We start from the raw sequence: 21,761 nt of genomic DNA on the forward strand, positions 1-21,761 counted from the left end.
CCAGCTTTATGTGGACTGCTGGAGTCACCACTCCACTATACAGAGCGATCCCTGAGCTGCATTGGAAAACATGATGGCACTGCTGACTGATGACTCCTGCTGAGTCCTGCTGACTGCTGCAGACAGCGCTGGGATGCCTGATGTCTGCTCCCAGAAAGCTGATCTGCAACATTTTATGTTTTACTCTCCACCCCTGAGAGGAAAAGAAAGATGGGCCTGATGGTTGATACTCCTGCCCGGTTCAAGATTTAGGAAGTGTTTGTGTAAGAAATATGGAGAGTTCCACAGACATGTGTGTGGTATATTTATCTACCTCTCGGTCTTCTTTAGCATTACAGTACCTTATACCAGAAGAGCCTATGACAACAGGCCTTTGCCATGCTCAAGTGTGACATTGATGCCCTTTCAGCTCAGCTTCTGTTCAATTAAAATCAATGGTACAACCTTTAACACAGTTACAAGCTATAATAGCTATGTTCTGTTCATTTCTCAACTTGCTGCCTAGTGGTGTTTAGTTAAAGTCAATGTTGGTATGTCTTTCAGACTATCCCCACAACTTGCTATGATATAAATTAAAGTTTAAATTAAGATCAAATATACATAAATATGCCATGTAAAAATATATATTGCTGCAGCAACTTAGTGCATTGCAATAGGCTCTATATGTTACTCTCTATTTAGCACGTATTTGGCTCCCTTGGTGGTGCAGCTGACTTTCATGCACGAGTTGTAATTCGTGGCTTAGTATTTTTGTATCTGGTTGCACTGGAGTCATCAGCTTATCACATGCTTCCTGCTTTTATTTATGTTTTTAACCAGCCAAGCACAGAAGAAGTGATGTCATATTGACGTATTTCCTGTCATCTCAAATCTCATCTGTAAACATCAGGTCAGTCCAGGTGAAAAAAACAAAAACAAAAAAAAACATCAAGAGCACATGTAAGCGCACACCATTTTGCACCAATGATTTATTAATGCACTGGGAGAACTCCAGAGCACAAGAGGCAGAGAAATCAATTCCTCCATCGTCAGGTGTCTCAATAAACCATTATTAAATTCCCATTTTTTTAAGTTAGGGGCACAACCACATCCTGCAAAATGTAGGGAATCGCTGCATAGATGAGGTGTGCTAGAATACATGAAACCTCTAAAATTAATGATATCTAGTAGTGTCACCTGATCTGTATTTCTTTCCTTTAACAAAATCTGCAGTCTGACCTCCTTGTTCAACAAACAGACTTCTGCTGATTAACAGATTTTTCAAATAAAATAAAGAAGGAAAGATTAAATGAATGAATACCTCGGCCTCATCAAAGGTTAGGAGCAGGTCAGAGGTCCCAGAGAGGATGCCCCGGGAGCCATCGATGAGGTAATCCCGAGCAGGAACAGAGTATGGATCGGCTTTCAGCATGGAGGCAGCCTGCACCAACTTAGTGCACGCATTCTCCACTCTGTTGAAAGCAGATTATTGATTTGAAGACCAGTAAAGGGAAAAAAATGCTCTAAACAAGTCATGCTGATGATACGAAGCCCTTAAGAAGCCAGAAAAAAATAGATGGAAGCTTTGGGATACAGCTAACCATTACATATAGTAGCTGCTGTCTAAGCATGACTTTGTTTCATTCCCTCTTCTTATATGCTTTTCATCAGATTTCAAGCAAATACTAATCTTTACTAATACTTTTTATATTATCTTCCATACAGGGGTTAAATTGGGAATTAGGAAGGGGGCAGTCCTCCAAAGCCTAAAACCACAATACATGATTTATTTATATACGAATTTAGGGATTCAAATTAATTACCCTGATTAGATTTGACTGTAACTGATGCTGGGTGTAATCGAAAGTTAAAGTAATCGGTCATTTCAGCTCAAAGGAATTGTGAACTGGAAAATTTGCTGGCAAAATTTCATACCGTTTACAGGGAGTCCAAACATCATGTAAACAGCTTACTTTAATCTTACTCATCCTAGCAGCAGTTTCCTTCCTGCACTAAAAGCTATGTGCGCGTGCGATTAGCAGCTTGTGTGTTAACCAACAGTGTTCATGACAGACAACCAACCAACCAAACTTTGTTCTGTAGTAAGCAAATTATGAAGACATACTTTTACAGAATCAGAAGGACATTGTGAAATTCCCATTGAGGAAATGTCTCCTCCATAAGGCAGGTGTTGTGCTATATAAAAAAATTGACTTGACTCATGATGCACACTACTTTGCAAGTTAACTTGCTCTCACAGGATGTGATTTAGACCCCAGGAGGTGGAGCTCCATTCTTGCTGGCTCTGGCCCAATTTAACCCGTTTCCACAGAAATGTAAATGACTGATAGTTGCCTCCTGGGTGTGATGCACTCCAGAGCAGCAAAAACTGCAGGCTCAGTCCTATGATTCAGTGTCATACATGCCACCTGCATAGTATCATAACAGCCATATTGCACATAGAAACAGGCAACAAGCCAAGGACTGACACATGTTTTAGTTCCCACAGTATACTGTCCAAATGTCCAAACAGGGGATCATTATTGCTATTTTCCACATTTTTAGGCGTTGCAAAGAGGCTAAACAAGAGCTGCTCAGTTTCCATTCTTCTGAAGGCGCAAGTCTTCTGCAGGATAAAGGCTAATGTATGTGCATGACATCGAGGCTGACATGAGTGTGTGTGTGTGTGTGTGTGTGTGTGTGTGTGTGTGTGTGTGTGTGTGTGTGTGTGTGTGTGTGTGTGTGTGTGTCTTTGCAGAGCCAGCCAGCAGTGTCCTTCAGCGTGCACTAGCGAGAAACAGCCATGCATTAACCGGACCCTGACAGACACTATATTTAGTGAAGGAGACGCATTCCAGCACATGTGCTGATGGATGACGACAGGGTGACGATGTGACTTCGAGGCGCCAAATGTGTTGAGCCTGATGACCTGCGCCTGCCAATGCGTTTCATCCCTGACCTTGGGGGGCTCTCAGGTCCCGCCTCTCTCTCCCTCGACTGTAGTCTCTCTGAAATAAGCATCGGTGAAAGACTGTGATATGGACAGACAGCAGCTGAGCACAAGGTAATGATTTAGCTAAAATGGAATGAGCCAGGAAAACAAATAAATTGATTAAATATGTACAACTCTCCTTTTCTACATCAATATGTAAACTTTTTTGTGTTTTATGACCAAACCAAAAGCAGCAGCAGCCAGCGGCTCTCATGTATGAGGATATGTATGAGTTTGTGGCACTTCTCCTTTAGGGTAAAGGAACTCTGTGTGCAAAAAAGTATTTATGTTACACCAGGGCAAGATTCTGAGGCACTTAACATGGCATGTCTGACCTTTGCTTGGGCACAACCAGCCATTACTGCAACAGATAAAGAGAGAAAGAGAGCCAAAGAGAGGCTAGTGGGTTCCACATACTGTAGAGAGAGAACTATTTCATCTAAATACATCTGAGAGGTTTGTCACTGCATGAAATTTTGGTCTGCAAAGAAATCCTTCAGTGCTTACTTGATAAAAGCTGGTGACATGTCCCTTTTCATGATCTGGTCCTCTGTGGTTTGTACAGTCTCCTTCCCCACCTGGAAAACACAGATTATGAGTAAAAAAATCAATCAACTATGATTTAAGGGAACAAGACATTTCAAGGAAAGGATGTACAATCACTAAGACACACAATAGACATATCAAAGACATGAGATGCCATTTTGCATGCACAAAATAAAATTTGTGACCCACTTTTTGAAAGCCTAAGATAAAAAATCTTTGATGCAGAATCTCAATCTTATTATTTTGCTCATGTAATGTCATATTTCATCCCAACAAATTCAACATGTTGGGCACAAGTGAATTAATGTGAACCTGTTTTCTAAAGCAGGTGCTCAATTTGACTAATCCAGTAAACTTCTTACTCATTTCACCCACTTCGTCATTCGTTCTTTTTGTTTCATCTCTTTCAGGGCCACAGGGGGCCGGAGCCTGTCCCAGCAAGCACTGGGCAAAGGTCAAAGACACCCTGTACAAGTCATTGGTACATTACAGTGTCAACACAGATGCTGTACAATCACAGTCACTTTCATGCAACAATTTAGAGTTGTGAGAGGACAGGAGGACGAAACTGTGGCAGGTAACCACGGTGAACATGGTGACAATCAAGAAAGAAAAAAGTTGGGATCAAACTCTTAGTTGTGTAATGACAACACTTAAAAGTGAGCCACCATACAGCATCCTTTGCAGTAATTACTGTAAATGGTTTTAGACAAATATAAAATTATTCTTTGGATACTTTTGCCTTTTTTTGTCTTGATTTGATTGCAGGACATTGTGATCACGTGCTGCTAAATGTGCAAATAATACATGCCATGTGCTGACTTTTGACTGAAAAGACATTTAGTTGAATCAGGCTTTTAATAATGTCTGCATACAGATATTTGTTAATCAAGTTTTATTTCTTTGGCTGCCTCATCAGAGCATTGTCTGCTGACAGTCCTGAGAATTATTGTATAATATTGCCACAGGAAATGTTCTTTTCTGGTTGACTGAGCAGTGTCAGTGACAACTCAAATATAGTTCAGATATTATAACAGTCTAACCATCGTTCTAAATCATTGCACAAGGTTAAACTGCAGTAACAATAAAAACAGCACTAATGCTTCACATGCTCTTGTGATTCTAATTCAATCATGGGCTAATTTGACAACAAACTTTATAAGCACAGCTTCTCTTTTTACCTTTCATAAGAGGCCATGGTATAAACATGATAATGCACTCTGTGGTGTAGCAATATAGAAACGAATGGATTCGGTGGAGTTTTTTGCTCCCATCTGATCCATTATCTTCTCATATTGGTTCCCTTGTCATGAATTATGACTATTTTGCAGGACACTGCAAACTACAGAGTTATAAACAAACCCTAAATCCGTTCATTAGACGGAATTACAAAATTTGTTTTGTTTTTTTATTAGAAGATGCTACATGTTCTTCCGTTATTAATGACAAGCCAATTAGCTACTCTATCATATTTAGAAACTGGTAAAAGTTTCACCCCCCACCCCAGCCTCAGCCCTGATGACTAGTTCATCAGTCATGAGGATTTTGAATCAGTCAACACTTAAAGCTCTAGCACTAAGTTTCAGAGGACTCAGTAATATTCAACTCCCACGCTTTTATGCAACTTGAGCGCACATTTAAACATCAATAGCATGTCATATGCGTGAGTAAAAACTCTGTTACCACAACTTTCCCCATAAGGGAGTTTTGTCTTTAATCATGCAGTTTTCCAGAATGATGTCCTGTTACTTGTACAGCGAACCATTATTTCAACAAGGCAGCTGCTGGGGGGGACGCCAGGCTTCAGCACAGTTATAATGTGTGTAGCAGCTGAAAGCCTCCTCTCCCTCAAATGCCAAAATGACTCACCTCCCCCATCATGACCTCAGCTCTGTAGGGAGGCACAACTCGCCCACGTCGAGCTGCCGTGGATGAGAGATCACACACGTTCATACCGGGACACTGACTGACACTGACTGGTTAAAATGGAGCTGCATGGGAGGTGCAGGGAGATGTTAAACTATTTCTTTTATATTTTACATTATTAGATTATAACAAATATAAACTACATGAGTGATTACCTCACTGTCACACACATAATTTAGCAATATATAAAATTTTCCACGTTTCACTGCGCTGAACTTCACTGCACAGTCTTGTACCTGCTAAGTGAATTTAGTTTAGCATGAAACAATCAATCAGCAGAAAAACAATTTTGATAATCAATGAATTGTTACAGTAATTTATTTAGTAAGTTTAAGTCATTTATATAATTGGAAATGTAATATCTTTGGGTTTTGGACTGAAGGTCAGACAAAACAAGCAATTTAAAGATCTTAACATGGGCTCTGGGAAATGTTAATGGCACTGTTTTGGCACTATTTAAAGATATTTTATAAACTAAACAATGAAGTGATTAATCAAAACAATCAAGCAGACCTACTGGAAATTATAGATTTTTTTTAAAGTAGATTATGCTTTTATTTTGGTGATTTGGGATGTAGTCTTGATGCTGTGGTGAGCACTCCCAGAGAGCTCGTCAACGTGTCCGACTACAGGCAGTAGCAGAGCTATTCCATGTGGTTGACGTGGAGGCAGTAATGGAGCGGAGCAGACATTTATATCCTCACTCTCTTTTCACTGGACCAGAGGGACTCTGAGTAACTGAGGGGTTATAAATTAGGGTCAAAGGTTGTGCCAAACTAAAACTGGAGCTTAGCAGTGGCTGTTCATCTCAGAGTGAAGTTGCAGCGTACATGCCACCCTGACATTCGACCAACAAGTGGCTCTAAACAAAAGCCAACAAAAACAAACTAACGTTTTTGTCCCGTTCAACTAAAGGACAGCAGGGCTGACAGAGTAGTAAACATAACTGAGGGGGGAGGAAGTAACACAAATACCATACAACCGTGCCAACACTGCATGTGCATTTATTTATGTGCACTTGCTTATTGCACTTCTGGTTAGACCTAAACTGCATTTTGTTGCCTTGTACTTGTACATGTATAATGACAATAAAGTTGAATCTAATCTAATCTAAAGAGTGTTGTTTACTTTGTTTGGCTAAAACAGCTAATTGATTAATCGATTTTCTACATTATTTATTGGAATGCCTCTGCGGCTTTTGACTCTTGGTCAGGCTAAATATGCAATTTCCAATAGCTTGTGACATTGATATATCTTTGACATTTTATTGATAAAATGACTCGATAAATAAATACTTTTTTTCCAGATTAACTGATACTGAAAATACCTACTTACAGCCAAGTTTTGATATCACCTAAACTGAACAAAGAAAAGAAGACCAACTACACTATAGGCCAACAATGGGGAGGCCAAAATCTGAGTGCACACTGCGTTTAACAAGTGCTGAGTCATATTCTCCCCAAAGCATCATGCAGGAGTGAAACCGAGCAGAGTTGGTACTGTATTCAACAGGTCATCACTGTCTTCCTTTTCCTCCTCCCTGCAGAGCCTCTTCCTGCTGTCTGAAGTTCAAAAACAGTCTGCAGCCGAACAGTGATCCAAACAATTCACAGCAAAAATAGAACTGTGACACAGTTTATAACTCTTGTTGTCAAGCAGTTCATAATGCCTGGCCTTCTTTGCTATTTTGAGCCTCTGTCCAAATTTTGGACCACATTCTTATGATACCAACACTGACCAAGCTTGACATGATTGATTTATCTGTTGGGGTTTTTGGCTTAAAAGATTAATAGTTTACTTTGTAGCATCTTAGAAGGTAGTGAGAATGTCCATCTGTAGTTCCCAGAGCTCAGGATAACATCTTCAATGCATGTTTTGTCTGACCAACAGTCTGAACCTAAAAATATTCAATTTACAATTATATAAAACTGAAAAAAGCAGCAAATCATCATATTAGAGAACCTGGAACCAAATAGCTTGGTATTTCTGACTTCAAGTATTAATTTCAAAATTGTTATTGTTGTCAATTACTTTTCAGTCAGTCAATGTATCAATTAATAAATAACATGTATTATTTATTGCCATTTTGCCTTTATTTGATAATTGATAGTGAAGACAGGAAACGTGGGAAAGAGGAAAAGATGACGTGAGGACGGCTAGTTTTAACTCATTCTTAATCAGAACCAAGACCCACAGGCCAAACTACAACACAATATATCCTGTTCCTTGAATAGATTCTAGCAGACCACTTTAAGGAAGGGCAGTTGTTCACTTCCACCTTCTATCACTGATTCAGAGCCATCTTCTTCCAAGCTGTCACATACCAAGCTACTGGCTGACAGTCTCATTTACCATTTGTGTCTGGAGTGGAAACACAGACACCCCTTTTACCATCCAAGAGAGCTGTGTGGAAACCCTGTGTTGTGAAGTAGTTTGATAAAGTGGCTTCTCCTTTGGAACAGACTCTGCTTTGTTGACAGCAGCCCATCGCTCTGCCGGGAGAAGAAAGGCCACTCTGAAAGCCTCAAGGCTGCCAAGACACAGCCCGCCTTTCAAATGCTGGGTAGTTTTAGCACAGTGCTGTGTTAGTCATGGTGACCACAAAGATCTTGGATGCCAAATTCTGGCAAGCGCTATCACCGCTGCCCTTAGCAATGTCCTACAAATAAACTGTATGTTATTCTGCTCTGAGTTGTAGTTCCTCAAAATGCAACTTAGACACAGATTCCCACTCAAAGTGACTTTGCACTGCAATCTGATGAGACATGCTCACACAAACTGATAGCGCAGCACTCCATTAGCTACTTTTGATCAATAGTCCCAGAACCAGCAACTGCTGCGTTCTGAGATATCAAATTACTTTTGACTAATACTGACTCAGAGGGGCAGCAGAGGGGTTGCACTGAAGGTCAACGCCTTTATCATGCATCTGTCAAGTGGTGTGTGACATGGTTTATTAATTTGGTTCAGGAAGTTTAAAAAGAAGAATGAGTCGATACAACGTCATTTTCCACCAGAACAAGGATTGCTAAAAGAACAGAGATAACAACAGATTATTTGTATTGCATCAACTGGGTGTTCTGGGGAAGAGGCAACATCACACCCGGGCATCCAATCAGGTAATTCAATGGACCATAAACCTATTTGTCGCTTTCCAATGGATCTAAATCTTTCACTGCACTGTAGGACTATCACTTTTTATTTGTATTTGTGGTTTAGTTCAGATGGAAAAATGACAGCCCTACTGCATTGTATCCTTTGTCATGGTCTGCAGCCATGAACATCTCATTTCCGAGGGAGAGGGGTTTCCCTTTACTGGCTCACACTCCTGTTCCTGAGCGGGGCCGACAGCTGCCAGGTCTTCCTGACTTGGCTTCTTACATTAAATTAACACTTCCAAGAGTCCCTTATCCTGACAAATTTTAATCTGACTGATGAAAAAGACTACAGTTGTGGTATGAATCCATAACACAACAATGGATTTCTGTGAAGACGTTTCAATGGAGACTACGCAAACATTTCAGACTCCGTGGTCCTTGTATTGTTGCAAAGATTACAGAATCAAACGGTGAGCGGCATGAAATGATATTTCCCTTGACAAATTGCAGGAAGCTGGAATACCAAGTGATACAAAGCATTTTCTTTTGTTTGCTTTAAGCACTTTAGTTAATGAACACATTTGTTTCCCTGTCTGTAAAAGATTAAAGAAATAGGTAATTAAAATGACTGATCTAACCATAGTTTAGTATTTATAAGTTCCTCATTACGGTTGGCCGATGTCTACCGAATTGGCAAATGATACAAACATGGCAATGTTGACTCACCCACCAATTTACTAAGGCAGGCGCAAACCAGGTAGATTTAAAAACAATTTTTAAAAGGAGCCATCATAATAAGAATAAACCAATCCTTCATGTTTGTGCTCTCTGGCTGACACTCCTTAAAATACATAATGATCAGTTCTAAGGTGCTAAATGTTTTGATAACTTACTCTAACTGGCTTTTTACTTGTGAAACTTTTATTGCACTTTCAGTAATGAGATTTTACGCGCCAAATGGAAAATTTACCCACATTTGGCGCTTGGCGGGTGTTAATTTCCGACCCTGTCTGTGTGTGTGTCATGTTGTATCACCTTTCTTTCTCTCAAGGTTTAAGAAATTGAAGACACACACAGGAACAACACTTCCAAGTGTGTTGCTGTATTATGAACTCAACGAACGTTGAACCCAACTTCCGGTAATTGCATTTCTTTGGCACTGTTGCTTAAGGCACAGTGGTATATGTAACTTAAGCAACATTGCGGAAGATGGTAGCTTTTTTTTAATATCCAAAGTTCGACTGAATAACCACTGAGAGATCTGCACATAGGAGCATCTCTACAAGTCATGTGAGCCCTTTGATCTGTGCAAACAGGAAGACCAACACTTACAACTTCATCCGTTCCAGGACCTTACATCACTTGCATTCTTTTCGTTATCCAGCGCCTGTAAAAAGGAGCTATAAAAATAATGAAGTACAACAGGACTGAAATAAAAAGGGCCCGTATAGTCAACTCAAAAGAACGACTGCCGACAAAGAGAAGCATGATGTTCTTCCATTTAACCCAGTAGGAAAATATCTAAACTCGCAGATTCACTTAATATACAATATAAACATTTGTGTGTCTATGTAGCTGTGATGTGTACAACAAATATAATTTAACTCCAAATGTTTAGATGTAATGGTTTAATTTTGATTCAAATACTTCCTGAAATGGAAACTTAGAAACTTAGGAAACCTAGAAAAATTCCCCAAGCACCAGAGCTGTATAAAATTACAGAGCAAACATTGGAGTTAGCTCTACAGCTCAGCAGGTTGTGAGCCCTGCTACCAAGTTAGTAATTTCTCTTATGTTATCGTTGCACAAGCCATTTGTGCAATAAGCACAAGGCTTGCTTATTGCACAAGCACTGAACACATCGTCTCTCACACTATTCCAAATACAACATTTACGCACAAGTTCATTGACTATGGTTAGCTACTTCCTGCTGGTAAAGACATTCACCAACTTCAAGCTGCATTATGGGTCAAACACAGATATCACAGAAAAAGATGAAGCTAACATGAACGGTCATGTGAACATTGTGAGCCTTGTTAATTGATAATCTTACTCAATAATACAGTAAAAGTGTTCATTCAACCCCCCTCTGAGCAGGGATGCAGTCCTGCTTGCTGGGAATTCTTCACATTCCAGACATTCATCTTTAATTGAAGTCTGGCTCATTGTCTCAATCATAAATATATTTGACTCACAATGGTTTGTGGCCATGCTGCGCTCAAAATACTGGGTCGGTTTACGAGGGCTGCACTTTTATCTCCATGCATCTGGAATAATGAGATTAAGCCCTTTCAAATAAATAATTTCAAGGTCTACACATTTATCACAGTGAGTGAACCAGATCTCCTCAGACAGGCTTAAGCATCCAAGAGCATCCTGAAAGCTCATCTTCCTTTTCTTTGTCTGCTAATGGAAAGTGACGCAACCATCAGAATATGTCATTTTGAAAAAAGGTACAATCATCTGTAACCCAATTTTACCCAGTTTTTCAGGTCATCCAAAATCCACCTTGATTAACTGTGCTTAAGCTGCTGGCTCAAGAGATTTTTAACAGAATTCAGGAAGGAGGAAGTCTGCGCAACATGTGGTTTTCTGGGCAACACTGACAGTGAAGTAAATAGCTTTTCTTTGGCACAGCCCCACCCTGAGAATGTCTAGAGATGCAATTAGACAGCCTCATCCCTTTCTCTTCCAAGGATGATCCTTTCCTTGACAGTAACTTACTCTCCAGTTAAATGTTTACTTTGTTTAACAGACTACTTTGTTAAACTGAGTGACTTAAAACTAGTGCAAGAATTGAAAATGCTACAAATCAAGATTATGAAAACATAAAACTTGCGTGGGCAAAATGGCAACCACCAACAGAAAATAAGTTTAAGTTTCCTGAGAATATTCAACTGTTATCAGTAACAAAGAAGTCCAAGATAAGAGCCAGACAGTGTGTTTATTTTCTAATTTGAGCTTTGCAATGTATGGTGGGACTGAAACCAAACGAAATCTGATCCCTAACTTCTATGAAATCATAACACTGTCCATGTTGTAATGTTGCTACAGCAACTGGAAATAATTACACGCCTATCCATCCATTCATGCCATGTTGGAAACATCTGATCACAATTCAGAATGTACAGAGAGCCTGGATCATTTCACCCCAAGCTAGTTGAGGTTGCACAAGACATGACGCAGCATTCATGTGAAATTAATCCACATCAATGTAATTTTCTATAATTAAAATTACATTATATATAATTAAAGCTGCATTAATTGACTTTCTAGCGACTTGGGGGCAGAAGAACTGTAAAACAAGCTGACAGACATCCAGCTCTGACATATTATTGTCTTATAATGTTATATCTAATGTGTTAGCTAACAGTTACCTATTTACACATCCAGCAACATTAGCATTTATTTGGAGTCATGAGTCCACCTGATGACTATAGGTCCAATATTCACTGTCCTTTTAGCTCTGGTTTGGTCTTTAACAACTCCTGAGAAACCAAAACAATAAGCTAAAAGAGGCTAAAAGCCTCTGTAGAGCCGCAGAGTTGGCTGTTAATTTTCTGTGGGTGCACCATTGCAAGCAATACCTTTCAATTCATTGAAACAATATCTATGAGTGGAACTTTTAGCACTATTGCAATGTTTTGCTGATGTTTTCAACTATGTTTTACACTGCCAGAGACTCTGTGCTTGACCAGGCTGACAGAGAGAAAAACACAGGAACCAAGTCTGCCTTCATTTAATCTCTATCCCTTCCTCTCAAACCACAATATCTGACAGACCCCTCATATCTCCTCATTTCCTTTCAAAGAAACTTTCCATGTTTCCAGGTTTGTGTTTCAGGCTAAAATTTGGGTAAGCAACATTGTAATTTCCTTGTTGCAATGATAGTTACGATGTGAATCAGAGGAACAACACTGTGGTTCGGCAGTTTTTGATTCTAAATATAAATAAACCACAGCTGCATCTGGTCAAAGGGGTGCACGTAATTTAATGTTTGCATAATGCATAATTAATAGTGCCAAAGACATTTTAATTGCTTTGTGTGGGTAGAAAAACATCATGGGCACCAACTAGATATGATAATGTATGAGCACTTGCTATAGTGCGCCAAGAGTGAGTCAAAATTATACCTACTGTATCTCTACCAAGGAGGTTATATTTTTAGTTCAGTTTGCTTGTTTGTTAAATTTTGGTTAAATCTCTTGGTTCTAGGACATAGGTAAAAGTGATTAGTTTATGTTCATTTTGATGCATATTCTGTGTTTCCTCAGAGTCTTTGACCAATCAGATTCTTTGATGCTAGTGAGTCAACTGTGGAAAAAAAAAAGACAACATTTCGACATGTGAGGATTTCTGGCTTTACAGACAGATCTACAGTGTTCGCTATGGTTTATTTCTGCCATCACAAAATTGGGCCACAAATTTAGTTTACAGCATGTGAGCACAGTAAAAATAAAGTTTCCTAATCAAGTCATACAATCTGATGGGTCACAGGAGTAAGCATAACACCAGATCCACATGCAAATTACCGATTTTGCACGTTTGTGCAGCCCTAGTGGACGTTTGATAGTGTTTCCTAGTCCTATCTAATTTTCTTTCAATCACAGTAGCGGAGCAGCTGAGCTGAAATATAATATTTATGACTTTGCATCAGTGATCAATCATTTCTCCAACTGTCCCATACAGTAGTGTAACTATACAGATCTGTTTGGAAGTTTCTGTTGCCATGATATGTAGTGCAATGAACTGCCCCGCCTACTATTTGGTTAAATGAACTGAGGTTGTAGAAATCATTATGCATTTAAAGTTCATTCATATTCTAATTCACAGCCAGATTCAATGACAACCAGTGCAAAGTGGTCTTTCAAATGAACTGGATTAAATGAAAAAGGAATTCACTGCAGCCTGCTCCGGTACCTGGCTCATACATACTAGCAGCAGTGCCTACGCCAAGATATGGCAGTAAACTACAGAGGAGGCAGGGCATATTTTCAAGGGGAAAAGGGCGTCACTGCCCTTTGCCCCCGAGCCAAACAACTTTAAGAAACTTTTTGTAGCATGCATTCATCTTCTCTGCTACTTAAACACATAAGATAGAGCTAGCTACCTGTGTATACCGGTAAGTGTTGTGTTTCAACCTGTTTTATACAGTCTATGGTTCAAGTAAGTTAATGCGAGAGCGGACGGTGTGGGACAAAGAGCGACAGGTAGCCTACAACACCCGCCGAGTTTATGTACACTTTACCAGGTACAGTTTTACAAAGGGAAGAAAGTTACTCACCCGAACAAGGTTGCTAACAGCCGCCTGCACGGCAGCCACCGGCGCCGTAAGATCTGGAATAGCTTTCCCGTCAACTTCACCTTCTTCGTGCATTATCACCAGATGGGATATCTGCTGAGCCACCGGCTCCAGGATACTTTCTATCGTCTTCGTGTGGAAAACCGGCATGGTGACAACTTTAGATCACTATCCAAGAGAAAAACAAGTAAATATCCTACAACCAAAGGTAGTTTTCTCCCAAACTCCAGCTACAAAAGCCTCAAACAATCCCGGTAGCTTTTTTCCAGGACAGTTTCACCCTCCGGTATGAAGACTACAACTACTCCTGTGAAAACGTCAACGTGAAAAACTCCCAGCCAGAGAGTCAGCGCGAGCAACCTAAACGTCACCCGCCCTGTGACCAATCAGCGAGCGAAAAGGCAAGTTCCCTGGCGCCTGATTGGCCGATCTGGGTGCCGCTCTGCATCAGCGCCTCCACACAGGCGAGTTTGATCCGAGTGCTCCCTAAATTACGTAATAGGTTCTCATGCCCTAAAAAGGGAAATATGTGTCTACTGTTTGTGAGTAGATTACAGCCGCTGTAAATTAACTAGTCAGCTTTTGGCATTTCCAGTACAGACATTGGAGCAGTGACTGTTAGGAGACCTCTCTGAAAACAAACAGGATAGAACAGGATATTCCTAATAAACTTCAAACGAATCCCTCCAAATATATCCATAAAAGAGGATAATGAAATGTCCTTTCAGGGCTATTGCTCATCACAGAACAATGTTTCACAGTTAATATGAACGTGTATGTCTCACTTAAGATGCAATGGATTTAAAAAACAAAATGAGGAGGATGTGCAAGCATCAGCGAGACAACACAGCACCGTGGATGCCCAGTGGTGTCACTTTGCCAATTGCAGTGTTTCTGAATTCCTTTGTCACTTATTACAGATAACACCAACCACACATACTTGTTCACAAACTCAGGACAGAGCTTTGTCAAGAGCAACATGGCACATTTTTTCAATTCCTTCTCGGTCCCAACCTCTCACCCTGAGATAACAATATTTGAGGATTGAAAACCAACTGCCAAGCAAACCAGCTAAGGAATTCCCACAGAATCCCAAGAGGAACTGCGAGGCAGCAGCCCATTCCCTAAAAAGGAAGAGTCCAAAAAGAAAGAATCAAGGAAGTTACTCTGTTTGAACCCTTGAGTAAACACGCTTTCCTTTTATGTAAGGGGTTATTACACCAAACGTCAGTGAAAGGTAATCAGATTGAAGAGATCAGAATTTCTACATTATCTTGATTTTGATGTTTGACTATGCGTTATCGCCATCTAATTTTGCTGACCCAACGATTTTATTGAGTAAACACTGCCACACAAACTACAAAGGCAAAACTAGAGTACATGATATAATTTCTCACTTCTAAAATATATAGTTTTTACGTCTACCCTACTTATGCCTTGATAAAAAATGAATCAATAGATGCTAGAACCAAATATGTTTCAAACTGCATCTCCCAAAAGTCAGATAAATGCACTATCCAGCAGAGTCCATCCTGAATATAGACATCAAAGATGGCCTGCCGTTTCCTCAGCTCTCACAATTGACAAGGCTGTCCCTGTGTTCATGCTGGAATGTGAGTAGGACTGCTCAAGATGGGTGGTCTACACCTTCCCCACCTACTGTAGGGCTGATAAGACTATGACAAGCTGCTGCATGGAGGTGGGATAATGTCCTGACATAGCAGTGTGTGTACTCAACACCATAAATCTTGAATTTGTAGTGCACAAAACATACTGAGATACATCATAACCAAAATAGTTGGTTACTCAATATGACAATCACTAAGTTTTTAATGTAGTTGTCTTCATCTTGGCCCAGTTGCTAGTGTCTGGCTGCTTTTCTTCTTCTTTTTTGTTTTTAATCTCTACAAGAGTGAGCAGTGGGCGCCATCCTCTGGTTGAAAGAAGTAAATGCAGTCAGTGAAATGGGACAACAACAACACAAGTCAATATTATGACAATATTATGAAAAAAATTACGCACTCATGCATTAATTTTAGCTAAGGGTCACTTTTCCATCTGCAGGAGGTTGTGAGAAATTGCAGCTAAAAGGGCAAATCAGATTCACAGAGTTCCACACAAATTGCTGTTGCACTGATTTCTCTGACTTGAAATGTTCATGACTTCAAGAGAGCAGCACGTCTGGTCAAACTCCAGTCAGTGATGTTCTAGCAGGTGTATGTCCTTTGAGAGTGGATGGAGGACACCTGTTGGGACATCGCTGATTGGGCTGCAGCCAAAAGTACAGCATCCCTAAAAGATCCGACCCTAAAAACAGGTAGTTTTCTTTCATGACAGCATATGAGAGGACTGAATGATATTCCTTACCATCAACATAATCACAATTTGAAAAGTAAAAACATTAGCCATTCTTAAATATGAAGTTAGGTTCTGCATGGTTACATTATGTGTATCGATTGTATCAGTTAATGTTGTCTATACATGACTCTTAGGTACCAGTATGACTTTATTACCCCATAGTTGGCCTGATAACAACGACATGATGAGTTGTACTGCACTCCTTTCCCACACTTTTTGTCATGACACAGTCAACAAAACATGAATATGGAAGCCAGCTCCTGATGCTGCTTGGACTTCCTGTAGAGGGCATCCTTTAATCCCTCCAATCCACAAAATCAGGATTTGACTTTTAAATTAAAAGACATGCTAAATACCTCCCACATATTGTCAGGTTTAGGCTACTAAAACATGGCTAAATATTAAAAACGTCAACACTGAATTGAAGCATGAGACAGGAACCCCTGTACTTTGTGCACCCACCCAACCACACACAGCCTGTATGCTATTTTCACTATAGGCCTTTTTATATATTAGATATTTTAGATATTTTAGATATTTTGACACGTCACAGTAGGAAAAGCACAGGTGTAAATAATAAAGTGAACGATAGCTGAATTCCATTTAGCTGCTTTGTTTTCAAGGATCTGGTATTGTGGATGCTGACTCACTGTCACACTAGTATCATCAGTCACTGGGAATACTTGAATAGAACAGGGCCATCGTTAATATTATTAGTAACACCTACTATAACAAGTCACAATATCTGCAGTGAAAGAGGCCTAATGTATAATGTCACATTACTTCCTTCTTTGGAACCAAATGTTGTCAATCAGTCCCTGAATGTAATCCATGCAGGGGTCATTCCTATGTTCCCCAGTTCATAATGGAGACATGACAAATGGTCCTATGTTCCCCAGTTCATAATGGAGACATGACAAATGGTCCTATGTTCCCCAGTTCTAGGGTTAGGGTTAGGGGGTTAGGGAACATAGGACCCTGGGAACATAGAAACTCTCCCTGCATGCATCATTATGTTTATTCCAATACATGTCAGCATCAGAAACATATGCAGGTTTTAAAGAAATAGTTCAACATTTTTGGAAATATGCTTATTTGTTTAGTTTCTGAGCGTGAAATGAGAAGATCGATATCAATTTCATGTGTCTGTGTTAAATATAAACCTGGAGCCATCATGTATTTAGCTTATCTTAGCAGAAAGACAGGAACCAAGGTGAAATATCTAGCCTGGCTTTGCCCAAAGTTAAAAAAGACCAACTTTATAAGGAGAGGCTGATCTGAAGAGTCTTCAGCTGAACATTCTGTTGCTAATAGCAACCACTACTGGCAAAGTTCCATGGCAGTTACAGTTTAACTGACATTGTTACATCCACCATTTTGTCAGATCTGTGACCATGCAAATGTTAACGGGCATCTTTTATCTACTCCCCAAAATGCCCTTGTTGGAGCATTATCTGTAGGTACTGTTTTTATTACAGCTGTTTTGTGATTGTTGATTTAGTTTTTTTGCTATCAGTTTACTGCTAGCCAAGCTAGCCACTATAGTAGTTGTCTGAGGCTAATGCGTTGCTAATACAACATTCTAGCTAAGTAACTGTTAATTTACTGTCGGGCTAGCTAGCTAACTGTTATGTATTTTACTCTTTTTACTATTACTCCTGTTGATACATATGTTTACTACTGTTGATTGTATTTTACTCTTTTTACCATTACTCCTGTTGATGCATATGTTTATTACTGTTGATTAATTACTGTGGTGTACCTTCTATGGAGACTTAATGTTGGTGTTTCACTGGTGATACTGTGTTTCTTCCTGGCATTAGGGACCATGTAACTAATTTCACAACTAGTCTATACTTTTGTGAATTCAGTTGCCTTGTTACCATACTGTACTGGCTTTGGCGATTCCCTGACTCTAGCACCACCATGAGGTTGACATTTGTGGTTTTGAGTGAAATGTCTCTGTTGGATGGACTGTCATGAAATTTGTTAGGCGCATTCATGTCCCCCTCATGATGAATTGTAATAACATTAGTGATCCCTTAACTTCTTGTCTGACACAATCTTCAAGTCAAAATCGTTATTTGTCCAATACGTTAGTTTATGACCAATAACCTGCAAAACTGACATTCCCATCAGCCTCAGCTGTACTGTGTGTAGTGCTAATTAGCAAATATTAGCATGCTAACACCCTAAACTAAACATGCTGATATTAGCACAGACTCTTCTTGTGGCAACATCTTTGGTCTATCTCTTGTTTATAGTATCTCATCTTTTTGTGATTTGTAATCGTTATCATTGAATTAGTTGTCCAACACTGTTTTCACAGTTTCACAATTGCTTCCAGCAAAGGCCTTAAAGGCCAAATGCTGTCTTGAGCCTTTACTGAAAGTGTGTTTAGCTCACTGTATAGCTTTGGATCCAGGCACATAGTGAGAGCAGAGGAGCAAGGAAATGAATGTGCTGTGTGGAGATGACATATTTTGTAATATGTTAAAATGACACATGGGGGCACTAAAGTCTGCAAATAGAGAAAAGTCTTTGTGCAGCATTTTATCATATAGAGAAGGCTGACATACAGTATATACTGTTGCAGAAATTGATATAATTTATTTTAAGTCGAAATTTACAGGTTTTAAAGTACATGAGTATGTATCTTATTTTGATCAATGTTTTGACTCATGTTTGGTTCTCTGAGTTGATGGGGGGGCTGGGCAGGTGCTTGTACTATATGGCCTGGTCTGGTTACTCCACCATGACTCTTATGTTTTGTTTTTAGTTTTGGTCAATTTCTTTTTCTCTGTCCCATGTGTTTGTAACAATGATATAGTTTCTCTTGAATTTACATGTGATATACATGGACAAAATTGTATAGACAGTATTATATGATAAAAGATTTAAGAAGATTAAAGACCTTTTCCGTCATACTGACTATGTGGTCATCTCTCTGATTTAGTGTACATTGTCATCAGCTAGAGAGGCTCAGCAAGAAAGCAGTGCTCGAGGTGTCTGACTCAGTACCATTGTCGTGTCCTGTGACAACAGCAGCATAAAAAATGTGGAGAGGACTCACAAAACTACTCTCTGCTTATACTACTCTCATGAAAATCTAATATCACTGGATGATTCCAATATTGCAGCCAAGTGTATGTAACTGGCTTCATTGTGACTTTTTTTGTGGTTACATGTGTTGGTTAATTGAGAAAAAATTTACAAGGAAAACACGAGCATCATGTTCAGTGCTTCACTGCCTCCATGCCTTTATAGAAACAAACAAAGTTCAGTTTTAAAAACTGCAGACTGAACAGACGTCTGGCAATGGTTGCTGAATTAAGCAGAGCCCTATCTGCCAACACACTGACTTTGGGCAAGTTTGAGTGAGTTTATTCCGCCAACTCATGTGTAACTGATATACTTTATTAATACAGAATATGTACTGAATCGATATTTAGTGCTGAGGCCTTGACATCATCATTTCCCACACAGCATGTAATATTATGCAGCAGTGTTAATTAGCAGTACATGACTACTAGTATTAGTATATATGGCAATGAGTGCAGAGCTGAACAGATGCTCTGCAGTTTAGGTGTAATTATGATGAATAGTAAAGCAAGCTGAGACATAAATCCATTGATTGTGCGCTATATTTGTTTAATGCATGGATGAAAAATTATGTGTGCAGCAAATGTAAATGTATCTACCTATCGTGTGTGAGGAATATATGGTGAATTTCCTATGCAGCCAATATTACAGAAAAAACAATAATGTGAATGGACTGGGTGCAAGACAATACTAATGTTTATATCCCTGTAGCCAAAACAGTGTTAACCTCTAGTAAGCTAATAGTTTGTAAGTGAGCCAACAGGATGGGAAGCCCCCAAAATAAAGGCATTAATCAACCTGAAATATGTGCTAAACTGATATAACACTCATAACACTCAAACATAAGTTTTTATATGTCAACACCATGCAAATATGCAAATAAAGAGCATGAAAGGATCATAATGTTCTTCCACAAAGTCTTCCTGAAATGACAAGTTAGCTTAGCTTGCTAATGTAATGCTACAAGAGCAGCAGTGGTAGTAATAAGTGTTTCGCAGAGTTAGCAGCAGCAGCACAGCAGTTAGCAGGCAACTGAGAGTTTAAAAAGCCTGTGTTATTGCTAAAGGTGCATTTTATAGATGTTAGGCAAGTAAAGAGTGTATAATTTGAACTCCAGTTGTCTGCCTGAACTACTATAGCTTGTAGGCTTCACTCTATTTGGCAAAAAAGTAATTGCAACAGATATAACTTGACCAAGCCAGTTGGAAGAGACGACAAAGGTATGTTTGCCTTAGCTAATTTTTTTAACTGTATGTATTTAAATCCTTTACATATTTTATTAGACCATCTGCTACTGCTGCTGAATTTTCGCAGGTGATATTTTAATCGGAAAGACCAAAGAGCTGGTGGTGGACTACTGGCAGAGCAAGAAGAGGCCCCCAATACCTACAAGACCAACAGACTGAACGAGCTGGTGAGGAAGGCTAGTTCCGTAGTTGGAGCTGAACTGGACAATATGGAGGTGGTTGCGGAGGGGAGGTTGAGTAGGAAGCTGCATGCTATCCTGGAGGACCCCTCCCATCCCCTCTATGATGAGCTATCGAAGATGAGAAGCACCATCAGTTACATACTCATCCCTCCTCGGCACACCACAAAGTGCCTTGGCCAGTCCTTTGTCCTTTGTGCCAGTAGCCATCAGGCTCCACAGCCAAGGCTTGATCCCCATACGAGAACTTTAAGACCTGCACTGGCCGTTACTTACTTTGCACCTTTAACTACTGAATCCTGCATGGACTCTGGCGCACTTGCACATGGAATCATATATTCATTCATATCTGTATATGTAAATTTATATCTATTGATAGACTGAGACTGTACCAGGACTGTACATTTATTGACAGACTGTACATATGTTCACTCATTTACTCATTCAGAGATCCAGTGCAGATATCTCTATTTTTTATATTATTTTTCTCTTTATCTTGGTTTGGTTCTGTACTCTTACCTGCACCTCTCCTGTGTTCATGGTGTTGTTGCTATGACACCAGAATTTCCCTCCAGGGACTAATAAATATTTATCTTAATAGTCATAACAGGAAAAGCACAGGTGTAATTAATGATATTTGTAGCAGCTGCTGTTGAGGTGTGCCAGTTCAGGGGCCTTCCTCATTGTGACATTTTAATGCTGGGTTTAGATAATATTATAATGATTTCAGAAGTGGTGATGGGACTTGGTTGCTATCAGTTTCATTGACCACTTGCATCACTTGCTCTAATGATGTTGCCACCACGACCCCAGGTCTCAGAAGCTAATTAAGTGAGTAAAATCCTTTCATAGCCAACAGGAATTATAAGACCAATGTTGTAATAGAGCAGAATTTGACTTACAAATTCTGAACTGCCTCTTTAAAAGTTTGCCGATTTTGTGAAGGTCGCAGCTTGACTGACCACAGATGCCTGGAATCAGTCCAGTATACAAGAGCTCCCGCTATACACACACACACACACATACATACAC

The 21,761-nt window shown here is 39.6% G+C and overlaps 2 protein-coding genes across 4 annotated transcripts in view; one reads left to right on the forward strand and one right to left on the reverse strand.

The window, feature by feature from the left end:
• The window catches only part of LOC122867554 (vinculin), a 26,253-nt gene extending 12,079 nt beyond the window's left edge, over positions 1-14,174 (reverse strand). For both annotated transcript variants that reach the window (XM_044178498.1, XM_044178497.1), the window contains exons 1-3: positions 13,826-14,174; positions 3,479-3,549; positions 1,301-1,451 (exon numbers count right to left, since the gene is read on the reverse strand). In XM_044178498.1, coding sequence (XP_044034433.1) covers positions 1,301-1,451; positions 3,479-3,549; positions 13,826-13,993 — 390 coding nt within the window. In that variant the 5' untranslated portion in view covers positions 13,994-14,174. The remainder of the gene's footprint in view (positions 1-1,300; positions 1,452-3,478; positions 3,550-13,825) is intronic.
• Positions 13,513-21,761, forward strand: part of LOC122867555 (C1q-related factor-like) — a 14,935-nt gene continuing 6,686 nt past the window's right edge. The window contains exon 1 of one of the 2 annotated variants that reach the window (XM_044178499.1): positions 13,513-13,663. The gene's annotated coding sequence lies outside the window, so the exon portion shown is untranslated. Of the gene's footprint in view, positions 13,664-14,117; positions 14,245-21,761 lie in introns of those variants that run through there. The other variant, XM_044178501.1, reaches the window with a different exon arrangement.

The sequence above is a fragment of the Siniperca chuatsi genome, linkage group LG20 (assembly GCF_020085105.1).
Source record: "Siniperca chuatsi isolate FFG_IHB_CAS linkage group LG20, ASM2008510v1, whole genome shotgun sequence".
Taxonomy (NCBI): Eukaryota; Metazoa; Chordata; class Actinopteri; order Centrarchiformes; family Sinipercidae; genus Siniperca; species Siniperca chuatsi.